A 17464-nucleotide genomic window follows, 5' to 3' on the forward strand; every position below is an offset into this window, starting at 1 on the left:
GAGAAGGGGTTAGGCACACAAGCAGCCTCGTTAAGGAGCAAAGAATGAGGTTGGGGTAATTGAAAAGACTGTTAAATCTCAAAGAAAAATTAAATAATCCCACATTTTGCCATTTTTCTGGTGTGCATACCATACATAAGATCTGTGATGCTGTTCAGTAAAAATAAGACTTAGAATACTTGATGCTATGCCAACTTATCACCATAACAATGCAGTCAATCAAATAGAAGCTTTCTTAGTTTCTTTTTGTAATTTATATCTTATTCTGAGAATCAAAGAGTCAGCATTTCCAGTGAGGCTTAAAATTGTAGCTGGTTCCTCAAAACTGACAATAAAACTGCGTAGATCTAAAAAGGGGAGGAGAGAAATGAGCCACTTCAATGAAAACTGTACTCATTCCTAACCACTAAAGATTAAAATAGAGTTGTTTTTTATTGATGGAATAACAAAAGTGCTCTTCTTAAATATTTTTCAAAATACATTTGTACAACTTACAATAATATATCCAAAATAACTGTATATACAAAACATTACCTTGTTTAATGTATGTGCTTTTTTTTGAAAATTACAAAGCAACTTTTTTTTTTCTTTTTTTTGGCAAAGTTCAACCTTAACAGAGATGATAGTTTTGAAGGTTGGGTTAAGAAAATAGAACCTGAGGGAAAGTGACATTTAAGTCAATGACAAGCAAGAAATCCTCTATTTTTAGTTTGTTAAATAAAAATGCTTTTAGTGATATTTTTCACATTACAAAAATAACAGAAATGAAGAAAAAGATTACGTATACTTTTTTCCATCATACTAGAGAGCAGCTTCTAGTCTTTCAGATAGGGGACTTGAGCCAAGAGTGCATGTCAAAAATGAATGCAGGTAATATAGCCGTGCCCTACTGTGGCTTTTCTATGTGTAAAACATCTCTTAGCTGCTGTTGATATGGTTGACTTGGTTGGATCTGCGATGGATTTCTTCCAGAAAACCCTCAAGCTGTTCTATCAGCATTCGTTTTTTAAACCTGAACGGAAAAGGAAGTATAAAAATAATGCTGTTTAATATTAAACTGACAGTTTAAAGAAATGGACTTTGTATAACCAGACTTAACTCTCAAAACTTTTCACTATCCACTGCATACATCAGAGGTTCACTGTATATGCGCTGTTGTCTGTGAAAGTTCTGGCAAACTAGTGTCATAGCACAATTATTTATTCTGATCCTTTTTCCTGTGTATGTATTCATTGACAAAATCTTAATTAACAGTCATGATTACCCAGTGGTAACACGTGCCTTTCAGAACATTGAAGTTGGCAAAATTCAAACCTCTAAAAACCGGGAAATACAGAATTAACATATATGTCAATGCAACCTTAACTCTACACTCTAAGCAATGACCAAATACATCCATAATGCACGTATTTGCACACTGCCTTTGCAGACACTGGAGAATGTTCAGGGAATAGGCACATGACCAATGTAAGACAGAACTGTACAGAACAGAAGCTACCGACATTTAAGCCCACTCCACAGAAATACCTCTGCTGCTGAACTTTACAATTCCAATCCCTTTTACAAACCCTTTCACCCTTATGCACAGAATGCCATTTAATGCTATCCTGTCACTTACCCCCTCATTAAACCCACAGACCACTCATATCCTGCCTCCCTGTGGACAATCCCCATAGCAATAAGACCTTAGTGCACAGCTACTAACACAACTTTCCAAACTCACTGCTAAAAGGAATATATTGGATCTCAACAGGTACACATGCACCTCTTTCCTTTATTCACACACAAAGGGGAACAAGGGGAGGGGCAAAGTCCCCAGATCTCACATCACAATCATAGCTCTGCCATACTGCTCCAACCAATCCTCCAAACATTCCATACAGCTACACTTAACATTGTGAACACAGCTCGAGTCCATGTAGATAATTCCCATTGGCTACTGTCAGCTCCAGGGCAGCAGAGTTAAGGTCGTGCTGGCATGCACATCAATTGTATATTCCCTGGTTTTCAGAAGTTAGTGTTTTGCTGAACTCTGTTTTCTAGAAGGGCACAAGGTACTCCTGAGATAATGCTCAGACTCCCTACCACTGCTCCAACATTCTCGCCATCATACCCATTGTTCTGACCTCAGCTCCTCACATCCTGCTATTTTGAAACCCATCCCCCTATTGCCCTTTCCCCTTCTCCCCCACACAGCAACTTCACTCTTTTCCACGGCCCTGGCCCTAGGGAAGTGGGAAGGTGGTGTGTCTGAGAAGTGCCCATATCAGCTGTAAGCAGGGAGAGAGAGAGAGAACACCCCATGGAGACAGCTCTGAGGCATTTAAACTCTTCTATTCACTTCAATAGGTATTTCCGTCCCCACTTCTCAGCGACAGTGCTGTGAGTTTGTGATATGCATCAAGCATACCTATTCTCAACTCCTCGGCTTGGCCTCAGCACTATGTGCTTGGTGCATGTTCCAAGCATGCATATTCTCAAGCTTACCATCCAGAGGGGCAGCCACACCATGCACTACCCACCCGCCAATTCCAACACACACTCACACACAGGGAAGGAAAGGAATTCAAACCCCTCAGAGACTCAAGGCTCCCATGTTCCTGGGTTTGACATGAGGAGCAGGAAGAGAAGCTCAGATCCCCTCAGAGGGGCAACCCGACTCTTCAGCAAAGAAGAGTTATTTCAACAGTGTTGAAACATTTCAGCAACCAATTATTAGCAGTAAGGCAATAACTTAATATAACAATCAACTTAAGATAATTATATGTTTAAATCTCACTTTAGAGAAAAATTTCAGTTTGTATTCTGGTCACTTTCCAGACCACCATGGTGAGCTAAATGAGGAGAGAGGCTGCTAACAGAAAGAAATCTCATTTTGTTGCACACCTTCTCTGGATGAAATTGAAACCACAGAGAAACCACTGGGTGAGGCTTTAAAGGAATATTCCTACCAGAACCCATGTTGGGATGGGTGATCTCTGGTAAATTTATTAACATGGATGTAGATTATTTTATTGTTTTAATGTTTTCTCTGTAGTGCTTTTATTTTAAGAATAAAATATGCCTGCTTAGAAGAACTGTGAGATAGCGTAACTGTGGACAGTTACGCTATTAGTCTCTGAAGAGAAAGCAAGCAGGTCTGTTTAGAAAGTCTGTGTTGCTGCGAATAACAGTGAAGACAGGGAACTATTCAGACTGGAGATATCCATCAAAAGGGAGAAAGATGCATGTTTCTACACCGGAAAGGAAATGGGTAGGGAGCTGGAAGCCTGAGAATGGGTGCCCTTGCTGAAGCACTAAGGGGAATCAGGTGTAGTTGCCCTGACCTGTGACTTCTCAGCTTGGAAAAGAGACAAATAAGGGGGGAGATGATAGAAGTCTGTAAAATCATAACTGCTGTAGAGAAAGTAAATAAGTGTTATTTACTCCTTCTCATAATACAAGAACTAGGGGTCACCACATGAAATTAATAGGTAGCAGGTTTAAAACAAAAGGAAGTATTTCTTCATACAACGCGCAACCTATAGAACTGTTTGCCAGAGGATGTTGTGAAGTCCAAGATTATCACGGTTCAAAAGAGAACAAGATACATAAATAGAGGACAGCTCCATCAACAGCTATTAGCCTGGGTGGGCAGGTGTGACACAGGATCAGAAAGGGTAAGTAACCTGCAGGCTAAATGACCCTAATTCAACCTTCAAAGACATATTAGAGAAATATATAAATGGTAATTATGGCTATTCCTTATAAATAGCTAATATAGCTATGTTAGATACACTAGAGCTTTGAAATGTAAACATGAACAGTTAAAGAATGAGTGGGAATACTAATTGTATGTGTTTACTTATATCTTGTTAGATGTCAACCATGTAAACAGATGGTTCCTGTCTGTTGCTATATCTGTTAATTCAAAGATCAAACGGGAATACACCTCTACCTGGATATAATGCGACCCAATAGAACACGAATTCAGATATAACACGGTAAAGCAGCGCTCTGGGTGGTGGGGCTGCACGCTCCGTCGGATCAGTGTATCAGACTCCAACATGCTGCTCTGAGCGGCATGTTAAGGGTGCAGTGCTGGGGAGTTGGATAAGGGGCAAAGGGTCTCATGTGTCAGTCAGGGGACAGGGAGGAGCCACAGCATGAGGAGGGGAGCTGCAGTGCAGGGGAACGTCACACGGGCTCCAGCCGGCACCAAGAAGTTGGGGAAGACTGGTCCACATGGGGAAGTTGCAGATCCAGGGAAGGGAGAGGTGCTCATCCTAAACAGTGCCATGCAGGTGCCCCTGTCCCAGCGCTAGAGGGCTCAGCACACTGTGGGCCCGGTTGGCAGGTTGCACCCTGCTCGCAACAGCGCCAGGCTGGCTCTCTGAGTCCATAGTGTGCCGCACTACCTGCCCGCAGTCAGGGGCTCTGTGCGCCTTGCTGGGCAGCTGGCTGTGGCATCCTCACTGGAGACAGGCTGTTCAGGGCTCTGCGGAGGAGGAGAGATGGGCTAAGCGCAGGCACGCACAGCAGGAGCTGCCCGCCGATGGCTCACCTTCCCTGTGGGCAAGGGGCAGGGACCAGGCGCATGCAGACACCTTGGGCGAGGCTGCCTGCCCTGCTGCCACGCTGGGCTGGGCACACTCTGCAGACAGGGCAGTGGCTGCTGGGCCAGTTCTCCCTGGCCCACCCCACGGGGCTCACCCAAGATGTGGTTGAGCAGGTGTGAGCGCTTCCATACACCAGCTCCCCGGGTCCTAGCATCCGTCCCGTCAGCATGGGAGTCCTAGGGTGATTAGGGACTGGGGTAAGAGAGGGTTGGATGGGTCAGGGGTTCTGAGGGGTCAGTCAGGAGGTGGAAAGTAGGTGAGGGTTGGACAGGAGGTGGGGCTATTTGCTGACTATTAATAACAGATGCTCGAAGCCAAAGAAAGTTCGATATAACACAGTTTCACCTATAACGTGGTAAGATTTTTTGGCTCCTGAGGACCATGTTATATCGGGGTAGAGGTGTATTAACATTTAGATGAAACATGAGTGTGAATGTCACTGTCTATATTTCACTTTAAAATCTGTAGTAAATTTTTTATGAACCGCTTAATGAATAATTACCCTGTGCTAATAAGCTGATTCCTGGTGATGCTTATGAAAGAGAAGATTACTTCAAAAGTCTACTGTTCACCCAAGGACTGCATGCTGAGAAGAGGTTGCAAAAAATCTCTATAAAAACTATTGGAACCTGATCCTTTCATCTCCAATGTGCTTGTGCTTATGCTTTGTCAGGAGAAGCTTGAGCCGCAATCTGTGATTTCATTTTGGATCACCGTGATATTGAACACTGGACTGAACCTATGGACTAATTCTGAAAGAACTCTGCAACTCTACAGCTCATCATCTCTATTTGAGACTCACCTAACAACTATATTCATATCTGTATGTATAATCTTTAACCAGTACTCAGCTCTCTCTTTTTAAATAAATTTTAGTTTAGTTAATAAGAATTGGCTGTAAGCATGTATTTGGGTAAGTTCTGAAATATTAATTAAGTTGGTGGGTAACAACGAGGCGTCCCTGTGGCACCTTAGAGACTAACCAATTTATTTGAGCATAAGCTTTCACCAGCTAGAACCCCCTTCAGCAAGACTCCTCATTTTTGCTGATACAGACTAACATGGCTACCACTCTGAAACTTGGTGAGTAATGTGTCTGATCCTTTGGGATTGGTAGAACTTTTTCATATGATGAACAAGGTTTTAATAATCCTCATCATATATATGATATGGCTGTCATGGAGGAAGCCCCACGGCTGGGTTGCTTTAAGGGAACTATGTTATTGGCTTCTGGGTAACCAGTAAGGCATTATAGAAGGTGTTTTATTACTAGTTTGGTAGATTTAAGAATTAGAATAACCACTAATTTTGGGGATTGTTTGCCTCCGTCTTTGCAATTTGCCCTAATTGAGCAGTCTCAGTGTGGCTTCCCTGGGACCTCAATGACATACAAGGTTAAAAAAAGAACTAGATAAGTTCATGGAGAACAGGTCCATCAATAGCTATTAACCAGAAGAACAGCTGTTGCCAGAAGCTGGGGATGGATGACAGGGCACGGATCACTTGGTTACCTGTTCTGTTCATTCCCTCTGAAGCACCTGGCATTCGCTACTGTCGGAAGACAGGATACTGGGCTGGATGAACCTTTGGCCTGACCCAGTATGGCTGTTCTTATAATCACTAATGGGAAGTAGCGAGCAGCGAATAATGAAGCAGGAAGGAAAGGATAAGCACTGTTTTAAATATTACATTAGAATAGCAGCAAGGAATGGAAATTCCCACACTCCATATAACGGAAGTATCCAGTAGCACCTCCCTCCCAAAGGATGTCTCTTCAAAAGGTATGGAAATTTACTTTGCAAATCTTCCTCAGATGAGGCTTGTCACAAACAGATAAGTAAGAGTTAATAGAACAAAACTGCTTCATATCTCTTTTGCGTGGAAAGAGTTAACAAGAACAGTGAGCCTCGCTGTCACCTGACCCGAGGACCAATCAGAGGACAGGATACTTTCAAAACTTGAGAGAGGGAAGTTTTTTTGTGTGTGCTGTTAGTGTTTGGTTGTTGTTCACTCTGGGGGCTCAGAGGGATCAGATGTGCAACCAGGTTTCTCTCCAATCTCTCCAACACAGGCTCTTATAAGTTCAGACTAGTGAGTACTAGGTAGATAAAGCGAGTTAGGCTTATGTTTGTTTTCTTTATTTGCAAATGTGTATTTGGTTGGAAGGAGTTCAAATGTGTATTTGGCTGAAAGGAGTTCAAATTGGTATTTTGCTGAAAAGATTTTAATTTGTACTTGTATACTTAGGCTGGGAGAGTATTCCCAGTGTCTATAGCTGAAAAACCCTGTACCTATTCCATTTTTTCTAAATTTACAAAGATAATTTTTACTGTTTTTTCTTTCTTTAATTAAAAGCTTTTCTTGTTTAAGAACCTAATTGTTTTTTTATTCTGGTGAGACCCCAGGGGACTGGGTCTGGATTCACCAGGGAATTGGTGGGGAGAAAGGAGGGAAGAGGGAGAGAGAGGCTGATTTCTCTCTTTGCCAGGATTACTTTCTCTCAGGAAGAGTCTGGGAGGGGGAAAGAGAAGGAGGGAGGAAGGTGAATTGTCCTCTCTGTTTTGTGATTCAAGGAGTTTGAATCACACAGTGATCTTCCAGGGTAACCCAGGGAGGGGAAGCCTGGGAGAGGCAACGGTGGGGGAAAGGGTTTACTTTCCTTGTGTTGAGATCCAGAGGGTCTGGGTCTTGGGGGTCCCCGGGCAAGGTTCTGGGGGGACCAGAGTGTACCAGGCACTGGAATTCCTGGTTGGTGGCAGCGCTACAGGTTCTAAGCTGGGATTGAGCTTAGAGGAATTCATGCTGGTACCCCATCTTTTGGACGCTAAGGTTCAGAGTGGGGATTATACCATGACAAGGCTCAAAACACTTTTTTCTTCCCAATGCACCTAAGGACTTCTGTGAATAGTTTTCCAGATGCCTAGCATGCCAACTGGTGCAGGATTTTAATACCTTGCCTGCAGCAACTTTGAGGCCCTAAAGCCTTAGCATTTTGAATACAATGAGATGAACAGGGTACAAGTGGTTTGTGTACTTCATATTCTTGAGCTGCATCTTTAGAGCCCCCGGAATACCCATTTATGCCACAACCCTCCAAAGGAGGTCTAAGAGTTAGAACAAAACAATGGGAGAACTATGGGCTTATCTTCACTACAGGGAAATTGAAGCTGCTGCAATCGATGCTGCAGGGGTCGATTTAGCAGGTCTAGCGAAGACCCGCTGACGTGACAGCAGAGCGCTCTCTGGTCAACCCCAGTACTCCAGCTCTCTGAGAAGAGTAAGGGAAGTCAACCGGAGAATCTCCTGTCGACCCAGCGCAGTGAAGACACCGGGGTAAATCAACCTCAGCTATGTTGACTCCAGCTACATTATTCACGTAACTTAGGTTGACAAGCAGTATGTCCCAGGAACTGCGGAAAGAAGAACTCCCCTTAAACAGAAAGGGGTCTGGAGCTATAAGAATAACCTTTTCCTTACGTCAACCACAATGGGGTTCTTGTATAGAAGAGAGGCCAGAGCCCCGTTGTGCTGGGCCCTGTGCAAACAAAGCAGCAGTCCCTACCTCCAGTGCTCTGTGTCCTCTTGCACCAGAAACCTACGTTTCACCAGATCAATGAATGAAATTTTCCTGACTGAGTTCTATCTAGATACCAAAACGTATCAAGAAGCTAATGGAGAATCCATACTACACTACATTTCTCTTCCAATAGCCAGGTAGTTAAAAGTAGCTTTTCCTAGTCCAGACAAAGGAGTCCATGATTCAAGAGGAGGTCTAGTCCTTATTACATGTGCAGCACGGGTTCCTTGGTACCTTGCAAGTCTAAAGTGCCTTCTGGGCTAGCAGAGGAAGAAGATTTCAATTCTCCCCTTTTCTGTGGCCTTTATGTTAACTGTCTTGAAAGGTAACATTCTTCTCTGTCCAGGACATAATTTCCACTGGCCTGGAGAAGTTTGTCCTTGATTACTTCCTGGTTTTGAAAGCGATATAAACATTCATACTTCAGTCATCAGCCAACCTCCAATGGGAAGCAACAGACTTCTCCAGTAACCACAATAGATTGCCTGCTACGTGTTTTTCTTGTACCTTCTGCTGAAGTGGCACTGGCCACTATCATACAGAACTTTGGTCCAATCCTTTACGGCCATATTTAGGGCAGGGGTTGGTTCAAACACACCAGAGCTATAAAAGGGAGTTAAAAAGGATGTATACTCTAAAATTTTGGAAAATGTGTCTTTCAAGTATGCTCCCTATCTGACAGGCTTGCTTCCACAATGAGCGTGCAAGGATCTACAGTGAAAATTGAGTTGACTTTCAGCATGTTTGTACTTACCTGCCCACAAAGGGACATTCAGATGTGATCTGAGAATGACACTTAATTTTGCTTTATATCAGATGTGCAGTTCCTTGTTTTCTAAAGGAAATTCCGCAGGCACATTTTGGATAACCTATTAAGGGGCTGAAGCCAATGTGTGGCACCAGAAACCCTAGCCTTTGGAGATAACTAGTATGGATGACCACTGACAGGAAGTGACTGATATAATAACCCATGACTTGTGCCCTCCTGTGACTTCTAACAGTCATTTCTTAAGACTCTGGATGCAGAGGATGGATCAGAAGGAAGAGTCTTGTACAGGAATTGTGAATTCTCGTACACATATGCTCTTTGTCATGCTGAGGATTTTGTTAGTTTGGAGGATATTCTATCAATCTACCCTTGGAAAAAAAACAAACAGTTACCTACCTTTTCGTAACTTTTGTTCTTCGAGATGTTGTTCACGTCCATTCCACATTAGGTGTGCACGTGCTGCGTGCAGAAGCGTTGGAAACTTTTCCCTTTAGTGGTACTCATTGGGCCCCACACCTGAGCAGTGCCACTGCACAGAGAATATATACCCCCGCTGGCCCGACCCCCTCCATTTCCTTCTTGCCGGCGACTCCGACAGAGGGGTAGGGGGGTGGGTGGTAGAATGGATGTGAACAACACATCTCGAAGAACAACAGTTACAAAAAGGTAGGTAACGGTTTTTTCTTCTTCGAGTGCTTGTTCACGTCCGTTCCACATTAGGTGAATCATAAGCTTACCTTCGGAGGAGGGTAGGAGTCACGGAACAATTGATCGGAGGACTGCCCCACCGCGTCCTCTCAGGCCTGCTAGTTGCCGCGTAGTGGGTCGTAAAGGTATGCACCAACGACCAGGTGGCTGCTCTGCAGATCTCCTGGATCAGGACCTGTGCCAGGAAAGCTGCTGAAGCTGCTTGCGCCCTGGTTGAGTGGGCCGTGACTGTCAGGGCCACAACACCTGCAAGGTCATAACACGCCCGTAATCCAGGAGGAGATTCGCTGCACCAACACTGGGAGGCCTCTCATCCTTTCCGCCACGGCCACGAATAGCTGTGTGGATTTACAAAAGGGTTTGGTGTGCTCCAAGTAGAATGTCAACTCTTGACGGACATCCAGGGTGTGCAGGTCCGCATGCGGTTTGGGAAAAAACACCAGCAGAAAAATGTCCTGGCCTAGATGGAATTGTGAGACCACCTTTGGGAGGAACTTAGGGTGTGGGCGAAGCTGCACCTTGTCTTTATGAAATACTGTATATGGTGGCTCTGAGGTGAGTGCCCTCAGCTCAGATACCCTTCTGGCCGAGTTGATGGCCACAAGGAATGCCACCTTCCAGGAAAGGTGGAGTAGGGAGCAGGTAGCAAGGGGCTCGAATGGGGGTCCGATGAGTTTAGAAAGGATTAAGTTGAGATTCCATGGAGGGACTGGAGAGCGTGAGTAAGGAACCGCCCCACAATTGGGTGGGAAAACACCGAGCCCCCTGAAAACCCCGGGTGGAAGGTGGAAATGGCCGCCAGACGCACCCTGATTGAGGACGGGGCCAGCCCCTGCTGCTTGAGGTGCAGTAGGTACTCTAGAATGGTAGGTACCGGGGCCTGGCATGGCTGAACCTGTTGCGGCTCACACCACCATAAGAACCTCTTCCACTTGGCCAGGTAAGTCACCCTGGTAGAGGACTTCCTACTACCAAGTAGAACCTGCTGCACATGGAGGGAGTACTGGCTCTCCCAAGCGTTCAGCCACAGAGCTTCCATGACATTAGATGCAGTGATTGCAGGTGGGGTGAAGAAGCCATCCTCTGTCCTGCGTGGTGAGGTCCCAGTATAGGGGCAGAGTTACCGGGGCTTCCTCCAACAGCTCCAGGAGTGTGGTTAACCAGTGCTGGAGGGACCAGGCCGGAGCAATGAGGATGACCACTGCCTCGTCCCTGTGCACCTTGAGCAGGACCTTGTGCACCAGAGGAAGCAGGGGGAAGGCGTATTTCAATTCTCCTCCCCACGGGATCGCAAACGTGTCGGCTATTGAGCCTGGGCTGCAGTCCTGGAACGAGCAGAACTGTGGGCACTGGGTGTTGCCCCCAGTGGTAAACAGTTCTACCTGGGGAAACACCCACTTGCGGAAGAGCAAACACATGACATCCGCTCTAAGCATCCACTCATGCATGCAGTACGACCTGCTGAGGTGGTCCGCCAGTTTGTTCCGCACCTGCAGCAGATGTGACGTGGGCTATGCAAAAGTCTCAGAGGAGGAGAGCCTCGTGAAAGAGCAGCGAGGAACGAGCTCCGCCCTGCTTGTTTATGTAAAACATGGCGGTTATGTTGTCCGTCAGAACGGTCACGCTGTGACCACTCAAAGTGGTGTGAAAGGTCTGGCAGGCTAAACAAACTGCCCCTGTGCTCCTTCACATTGATATGGAGTGACCACAAGCCCTGAATCTTGAGGTCCCCTAGGTGAGCACCCCCCCATCCAAGGTCTGACGCATCCGTCACAAACGTCAGATCCGGCTGTCGTGCAGCAAAGGGGATGCCTTCGCAAACCACGGTCTGGGACAGCCACCACTGCAGGGAGTCTAATATGTCCCTCGGTGCTGTCACGACCAAGTCCAGGGGGGCTCTCTGCCTGGGCAGTATACATGGGTGAGCCAAGCCTGCAGTGTTCTGAGTTTCAGTCTGGCATGCTTGACCACATGCGTGCATGCTGCTATGTGAACACACGCGGAGCCGTAGAAAGGCAAAACGGTACAGTGAACTGAAAGTGTTGATGGTTGACCACAAAACGTCTGTGTGGTGGGTAAATTGCTATGTGGAAATACGCGTTCCTCATATCGAGGGTGGCATACCAGTCTCCCGGACGGGACAATGGTCCCCAGGGTTACCATGCGGAACTTCAGCTTTATCATGAATTTGTTGAGTTCTCGCAGGTCTAGGATAGGTCTGAGACCTCCCTTCACCTTGGGTATTAGGCAGTAGCGGGAATAAAACCCCTTGCCCCTCACGTCTTTTGGCACCTCCTCTATGGCTCCCATGGCTAGGAGTGACTGGACCTCTTGTAAGAGGAATTGCTCGTGAGAGGGGTCCCTGAAGAGGGACGGGGAGAGAGGGTGGAAAGGCGGGGTTGAAACAAACTGGAGGTGGTATCCCACTTCCACTGTGCACAGGACACAACAATCTGAAGTTAGCTGGGACCAAGCAGGGAGGAATTGGGAGAGGCGGTTGAAAAAGGGAGGAGAAGGATCCGGTAGAACAACTGGTGGGCCGCCCTCGGGCGTCCCATCAAAAGTTCTGCTTGGGCCCTGCTGGTGGTTTAGGGGGCGCCTGATTTTGACCTGAGGGCCAGACTGCCTCTTATGATTCCCTCTACCACGCCTTCTGCTAAAGTCCTGACATGGCCTAGGCGGGGCATAACGGCGGTGTGGCTGGGGCCGGAAGGTCCTGCGTTGGGTCACTGGCATGTGCATACTCAGCGAGCATATTATAACGCGATTGTCCTTCAGACTTTGCAATCTGGGGTCAGTCTTATCTGAGAACAGGCCCTGGCCTTCAAAGGGCAAATAGTGAATAGTTTGTTGTAATTCAGGGGGAAGGCCTGATACCTGGAACCAGGACATACGCCTCATTGTCACTCCTGACGCCAGAGTTCTGGCTGCAGAGTCCACTGCATCCAGAGAGGTTTGGAGGGAGGTTCTTGCTACCTTTTCACCCTCCTCAAGTAGGGCCGTAAATTCTTGATGGGACTCCTGGGGAAGAAGCTCCGTAAACTTCCCCAAGGACACCCACGTATTAAAGTTATATCTACTTAGGAGGGCTTGTTCGTTTGCCACCCTAAGTTCAAGGCCCCTGGCCAAGTATATTTTGCAGCCTAAGAGGTCCATGCGCCTAGCCTCCTTTGACTTAGGAGCCGGGGCCTGCTGGCCATGACGCTCCCGTTCGTTCACCGATTGCACCATTAAAGAGCAAGGAGGTGGGTGAATGTAGAGATATTCATACCCCTTTGAGGGGACCATATATTTTCTCTCTACTCCCCTTGCTGTAGTTGGAATCGAGGCTGGAGATTGCCAAATGGTGTCCGCATTAACCTGTATGGTGCGGATAAACGGAAGGGCAACTCTAGTAGGTGCATCAGCCGATAGGATGTCCACAACAGGGTCCTCTATTTCAGGGACCTCTTCCACCTGTAAAATCATATTCTGAGCCACTCGTCTCAAAAGGTCTTGATGGGCCCTGAGATCAATTGGTGGAGGGCCTGAGGAGGATGTTCCCGCCACCGCCTCATCAGGCGAGAAGGAAGAAGAGAGGCCCAGGACCAGGGAGTCCTGTGGGCAGGGGGGCTCTGTACTTGAGGAGCGTCATCTGCGTCAGGTGGAACCTGGGTGTCTGCAGATGGTATTGGAGCCTCATCTATGCCCGTGAGGAGGGGGACGGCTTACTGTCACCTCTGGTACCAGTGTTCTGACGGGGCCGACCGTGGAGCCTTGGTGGTATGCCCACAGTGTCCAGAAGGAGCACTGGAGGCCGAGATCTGCCATATAGTCTTAAAGTTCGACTGTACTGTCTTAATGAGCAGAAGCACTATTCTGGATGGACCCTCTGGGAGCCTTGGTGGTATGCCCACGGTGTCCAGAAGGAGCACTGGAGGCCAAGGTCTGCCATATAGTCTTATAGTTCGACTGTATGGTCTTAATGAGCAGAAGCGCTATTCTGGATGGACCCTCTGGGCTCAGGATGTCCACCATGAGGTCCTTCTGCTCAACTGTCTCCTCAGCTTGTAACCCCAAGTTACGCGCAGCCTTATGCAGCAGCTCTTGGTGGGCTCTGTGGTCTATTGATGGTGGTCCTGCCACTGTTTCATCCGGGGATGAGGAGGAGGTGAGCAGCTGCTCCGCGTCCTCCTGCTGGTCCCCTTTGTTCCCCTTCCCCGAAGGAGGGGCTTCCAGCTCGGCGTGGACAGCTGACCCTGGGGCGGCACCGCACTCGGTGATGGTTTCTCCAGTCTCTCGCTCGGTGATGCTGCAGGTGGTCTGGACGCTGTAGCTTCCCGCACACAGGAGCATTGGTGTGGGGACCGAGACCGATGCACTGAGTAGCTGGCCCTGGAGGGAGCCCCCTGCCGCTGGTGGTAGGCCGAAGGGGTCCAGAAGGGCCAGTGTCCCAGCTGTCCCCACTAGGTGGTGGCACCCAGCCTGGTATTCTCTGCTGTCTGGTGCGGGTAACTGTATCGGCCCGAGTAGGCACCGGACTCTGCTGACGCCAAGTGCAAAGGCCACGACGGTGCCGTTGACCTGTGCTGGAGGGAGGCCAACAAGCAGCTTCTTCCCGATCGGGACCAGTATCAGTGCTCCCAAGACCTGGACTGACCTGTGGACTTCTGGAAGCCTTTGACGATGGACGGCTCACCTTTTCCTAGTGCCGGTCTCTGGGGGGTGCAGGAGAGCGTCGGGTCCCTTGCACTAACCCCGTGTGCTGACTTGTCTCCGGTACCGAGGCTTCCTTCAGCGTCAGGGGTAACAGAGTCCACAGACTCGACACTCGACCGGGACCAATGCCGGGAGAGTGTCCTCGAATGGCACGCTATTGCCAGCTTTCTCCTCAATGGCACCATGGGCCTGGGTGCCAGAGGCTTCTTCCTGATCAGGAGCAGGCGCTCACCGCCAACAACCCGATGAGGTCCTTCGCCACCTCAAATGTGTCATGTGTGGAGGGCTGATCTATAACTCCCTCAAGCCCGTCGTCCTCACTGAGTTCACTTATGGCTGGACTCAGTGCGACTTGTGGCGCTGGTGCCATCAGTGCTAGCGCTGGCACAATGTTCATCCCGCTTTCTCTGGTGCCCGGGCCCTTAGATGACGCTGATCTCCTTTGTGGGGAACGTCCGCATCCTTCTTTTGGTTTGGCCTTGGGCCGCATTGGGGAGGATGAGTGGTGCCATGGCCTACTTTTCTCCGAGGATGACAGCTTGTGGTGCTTATCTGGCACCGAGTCTCTTGATGTCTCCGGGGCACTCCACACCAAGGAGGCTGGAGCCGGCATCGGGCACTCCGGGCCAGATGGCTGCAGCACTGCCTCCATCAACAACAGCTTCAAGCGAAAGTCTCTCTCTTTCTTTGTTCTAGGCTTAAACGCCTTGCAAATCTTACATCTCTCTGTTTGGTGTGCTTCCCCCAGACAACATAGATAGGAGTCGTGGGGGTCACTAACTGGCGTGGGCTTGCGGCATGTGGCGCAAGCCTTAAACCCCTGGGCCTGCGGCATGCCCCGCGGCGGGTGCTGGAAGCCTCCAAGCACCTAATCTATTAAGTGTCCACAACAATAGAATGCTAACGAATTGATAGCAGCTAAGTACTCTAAAGCTAAGGGACTGCTTCTCATATGAGAGCAAGAGGTTGTTCCAACATCGCCACGGATGGTAAGAAGGAACTGGAGGGGGTCGGGCCAGCGGGAGTATATATGCACGGCACAGTGGCGCTGCTCAGACAGGGGCCCCGCTGGGTACCGCTAAGGGAAAAGTTTCCGAAGCTCGTGCACGCAGCACGTGCACACCTAATATGGAATGAACATGAAGAAGCACTTGAAGAAGAATATCTTCAGAATTTTTGCTCTGCTGGGGAAATAGTCCTTTCCTGGACAGTGTTTGTGTTGATAGCAACAAACATATTGCTATGCTGGCTTTGAAGTGAGGGTTGAGGCTTCTCTGCATTCTCACCATTCCCAGCAACTAATTCCTCTGTTTCTCCAAACAGCTGCTCACCTGCAAGTATCTGTTTAGGATGACTGATTGCTATTTATGTGTGTCACAGCTTCCTTGTAACTACCACATTAGAAGCCAGTGCGCTACTCACAAAAAATCACATCAGGGGTTTGACCAGGACAAAACCTGATGTTTCATTCCAGGCAAAAGTAATACTCTTAGATGATGTAGCATTTGCATGCCACCTAGTAGGCTTCCCTTACTAAAATATCTGAACATTTTTTGGTCTGAATGGATATAGCTGAGGGTTTTAAATTATTGTTCAGTGTCTTTTGGAAGAAAGTCTCCTTCTGAAGGCATGGCTGTCTTTAACTGGTGGAGCTACTTCTGCACGAAGCTTTGGAAATTTGTTTTTATACATTTTAGTTTAACATTTGGATTTAATCAGAAGTCCTCATTCAGATCTTAATATGTCTCAAAAGAGGCTTCCATGGGAAACTGTGCATCTAATAAATGCTTGAAATGGAATATATTTTATTAATGAGTTCCTTGCAAGCAACTGGCATCCTGTCCTGCAAAGTCCTGCAGGCTTTTTGTTTTTTGGTGGGGGTGGTGTTTGATGGCACATGTGTGGTATTCGCTCATGTTGTTAACAGAGGGAGGTAGCATGCTATTCATCCTGGCCTGAGGACCAGTCCAAGGCAGGGTATTGGTACAAATACCTTAATTTAATTGTGGAAGTAACTTGTTAGAGATCCCTAAAAGCCTGAAAGGTTGCCTGCTTGCTCCTCCACTCTGGCTAGTACCCAAGGAGCAACCTAATAGAATTTGGGGCTTTGTTCAGTAAATCACGAGTTGTTTTGAACATTGGAAGAGATTTCTCATTTACTGCTTCATGGAGAGTGGAATCCTCATATGTCTCTGGTCTGGTCAGTCAGCCTGAAATGCCCCTTACACTTTAATGTGGAGCCAGCATGTGAAACGGAAGGGGTAGAGAGAGACCCATTCCTGCCTTTTAGACTCCAAGCCCCTGGTCCTTGCTGATGAGCAGAAGGCACAACTCCCATTCTGCTGATGCCTGAAATTTGAGCCCCTTTTCCTGGCAGAGTGAGGGGCCTTGGGCTGAAAGCCAAACAGGTACAATTTCCATTACACTGCAGCCTAAGGGAGGGCTTCACAGGCACAGAGGTAACAGTCTTCTCTACGTGCTTCTGGGTGGGGGAAGGCTAGTGACCTGAATATGAGCATTGAGAAATTTTCTTTGAGAAAACCTCCCAAAACACTCTTTCAGGGCAAGAAGGAAAAGGAGAAGGGGTCTAACCCTGATTTTCATCCCACTTGCTCAATACTAACTGCTGCCTGGAAAAGGTAATACCTCCTTTTGCCTTTTTGGGACCCAGAGATCTCAGGTTTGTGAGACTTACTCCACAGTATCATAAAAATCCCCTGGTTCAAAATGGGAGGAAGAGAAGCTGTGCAGAAGCTCTTTTGTCAGGAAGCTCCGGACTCACTTCAGTATCTAGGGGGACTTTGGATCCTTTCAGGGGTTTGTACCCACTGACCAACGACTGTTGCAGGATTTGCCCCTTCAGGGGGCCAAAGTGTGTCCTAAGACTCCCTCAAAAAATGCTCAGGAGCTCCTGAACAGGCTTTTCTGCACTGGATTCATGGGTCCACAGGGCAGAGGAGAGGACCAGGCATGCTGGTCCAACTCTGAACCCTGTGCCCAGGGCCGGCTCCAGGCCCCAGGACGCCAAGCGCGTGCTTGGGGCAGCATGCCACGGTGGGCAACATCTTGAAGACACTAATTCTGAATGGTCAACTCATCAAGCCCAACTAAGGG

The 17464-nt window shown here is 47.8% G+C and overlaps 1 protein-coding gene across 4 annotated transcripts in view; it reads right to left on the bottom strand.

Moving 5' to 3' along the window:
* Positions 1–413: 413 nt before the first annotated feature.
* The window catches only part of INTS6 (integrator complex subunit 6), a 100288-nt gene continuing 83237 nt past the window's right edge, over positions 414–17464 (bottom strand). For all 4 annotated transcript variants that reach the window (XM_050948138.1, XM_050948139.1, XM_050948128.1 and 1 more), the window contains one exon: positions 414–1012. In XM_050948138.1, the coding sequence (XP_050804095.1) occupies positions 919–1012 (94 nt within the window). In that variant the 3' untranslated portion in view covers positions 414–918. The remainder of the gene's footprint in view (positions 1013–17464) is intronic.

The sequence above is a fragment of the Gopherus flavomarginatus genome, chromosome 1, assembly GCF_025201925.1.
Source record: "Gopherus flavomarginatus isolate rGopFla2 chromosome 1, rGopFla2.mat.asm, whole genome shotgun sequence".
Taxonomy (NCBI): Eukaryota; Metazoa; Chordata; order Testudines; family Testudinidae; genus Gopherus; species Gopherus flavomarginatus.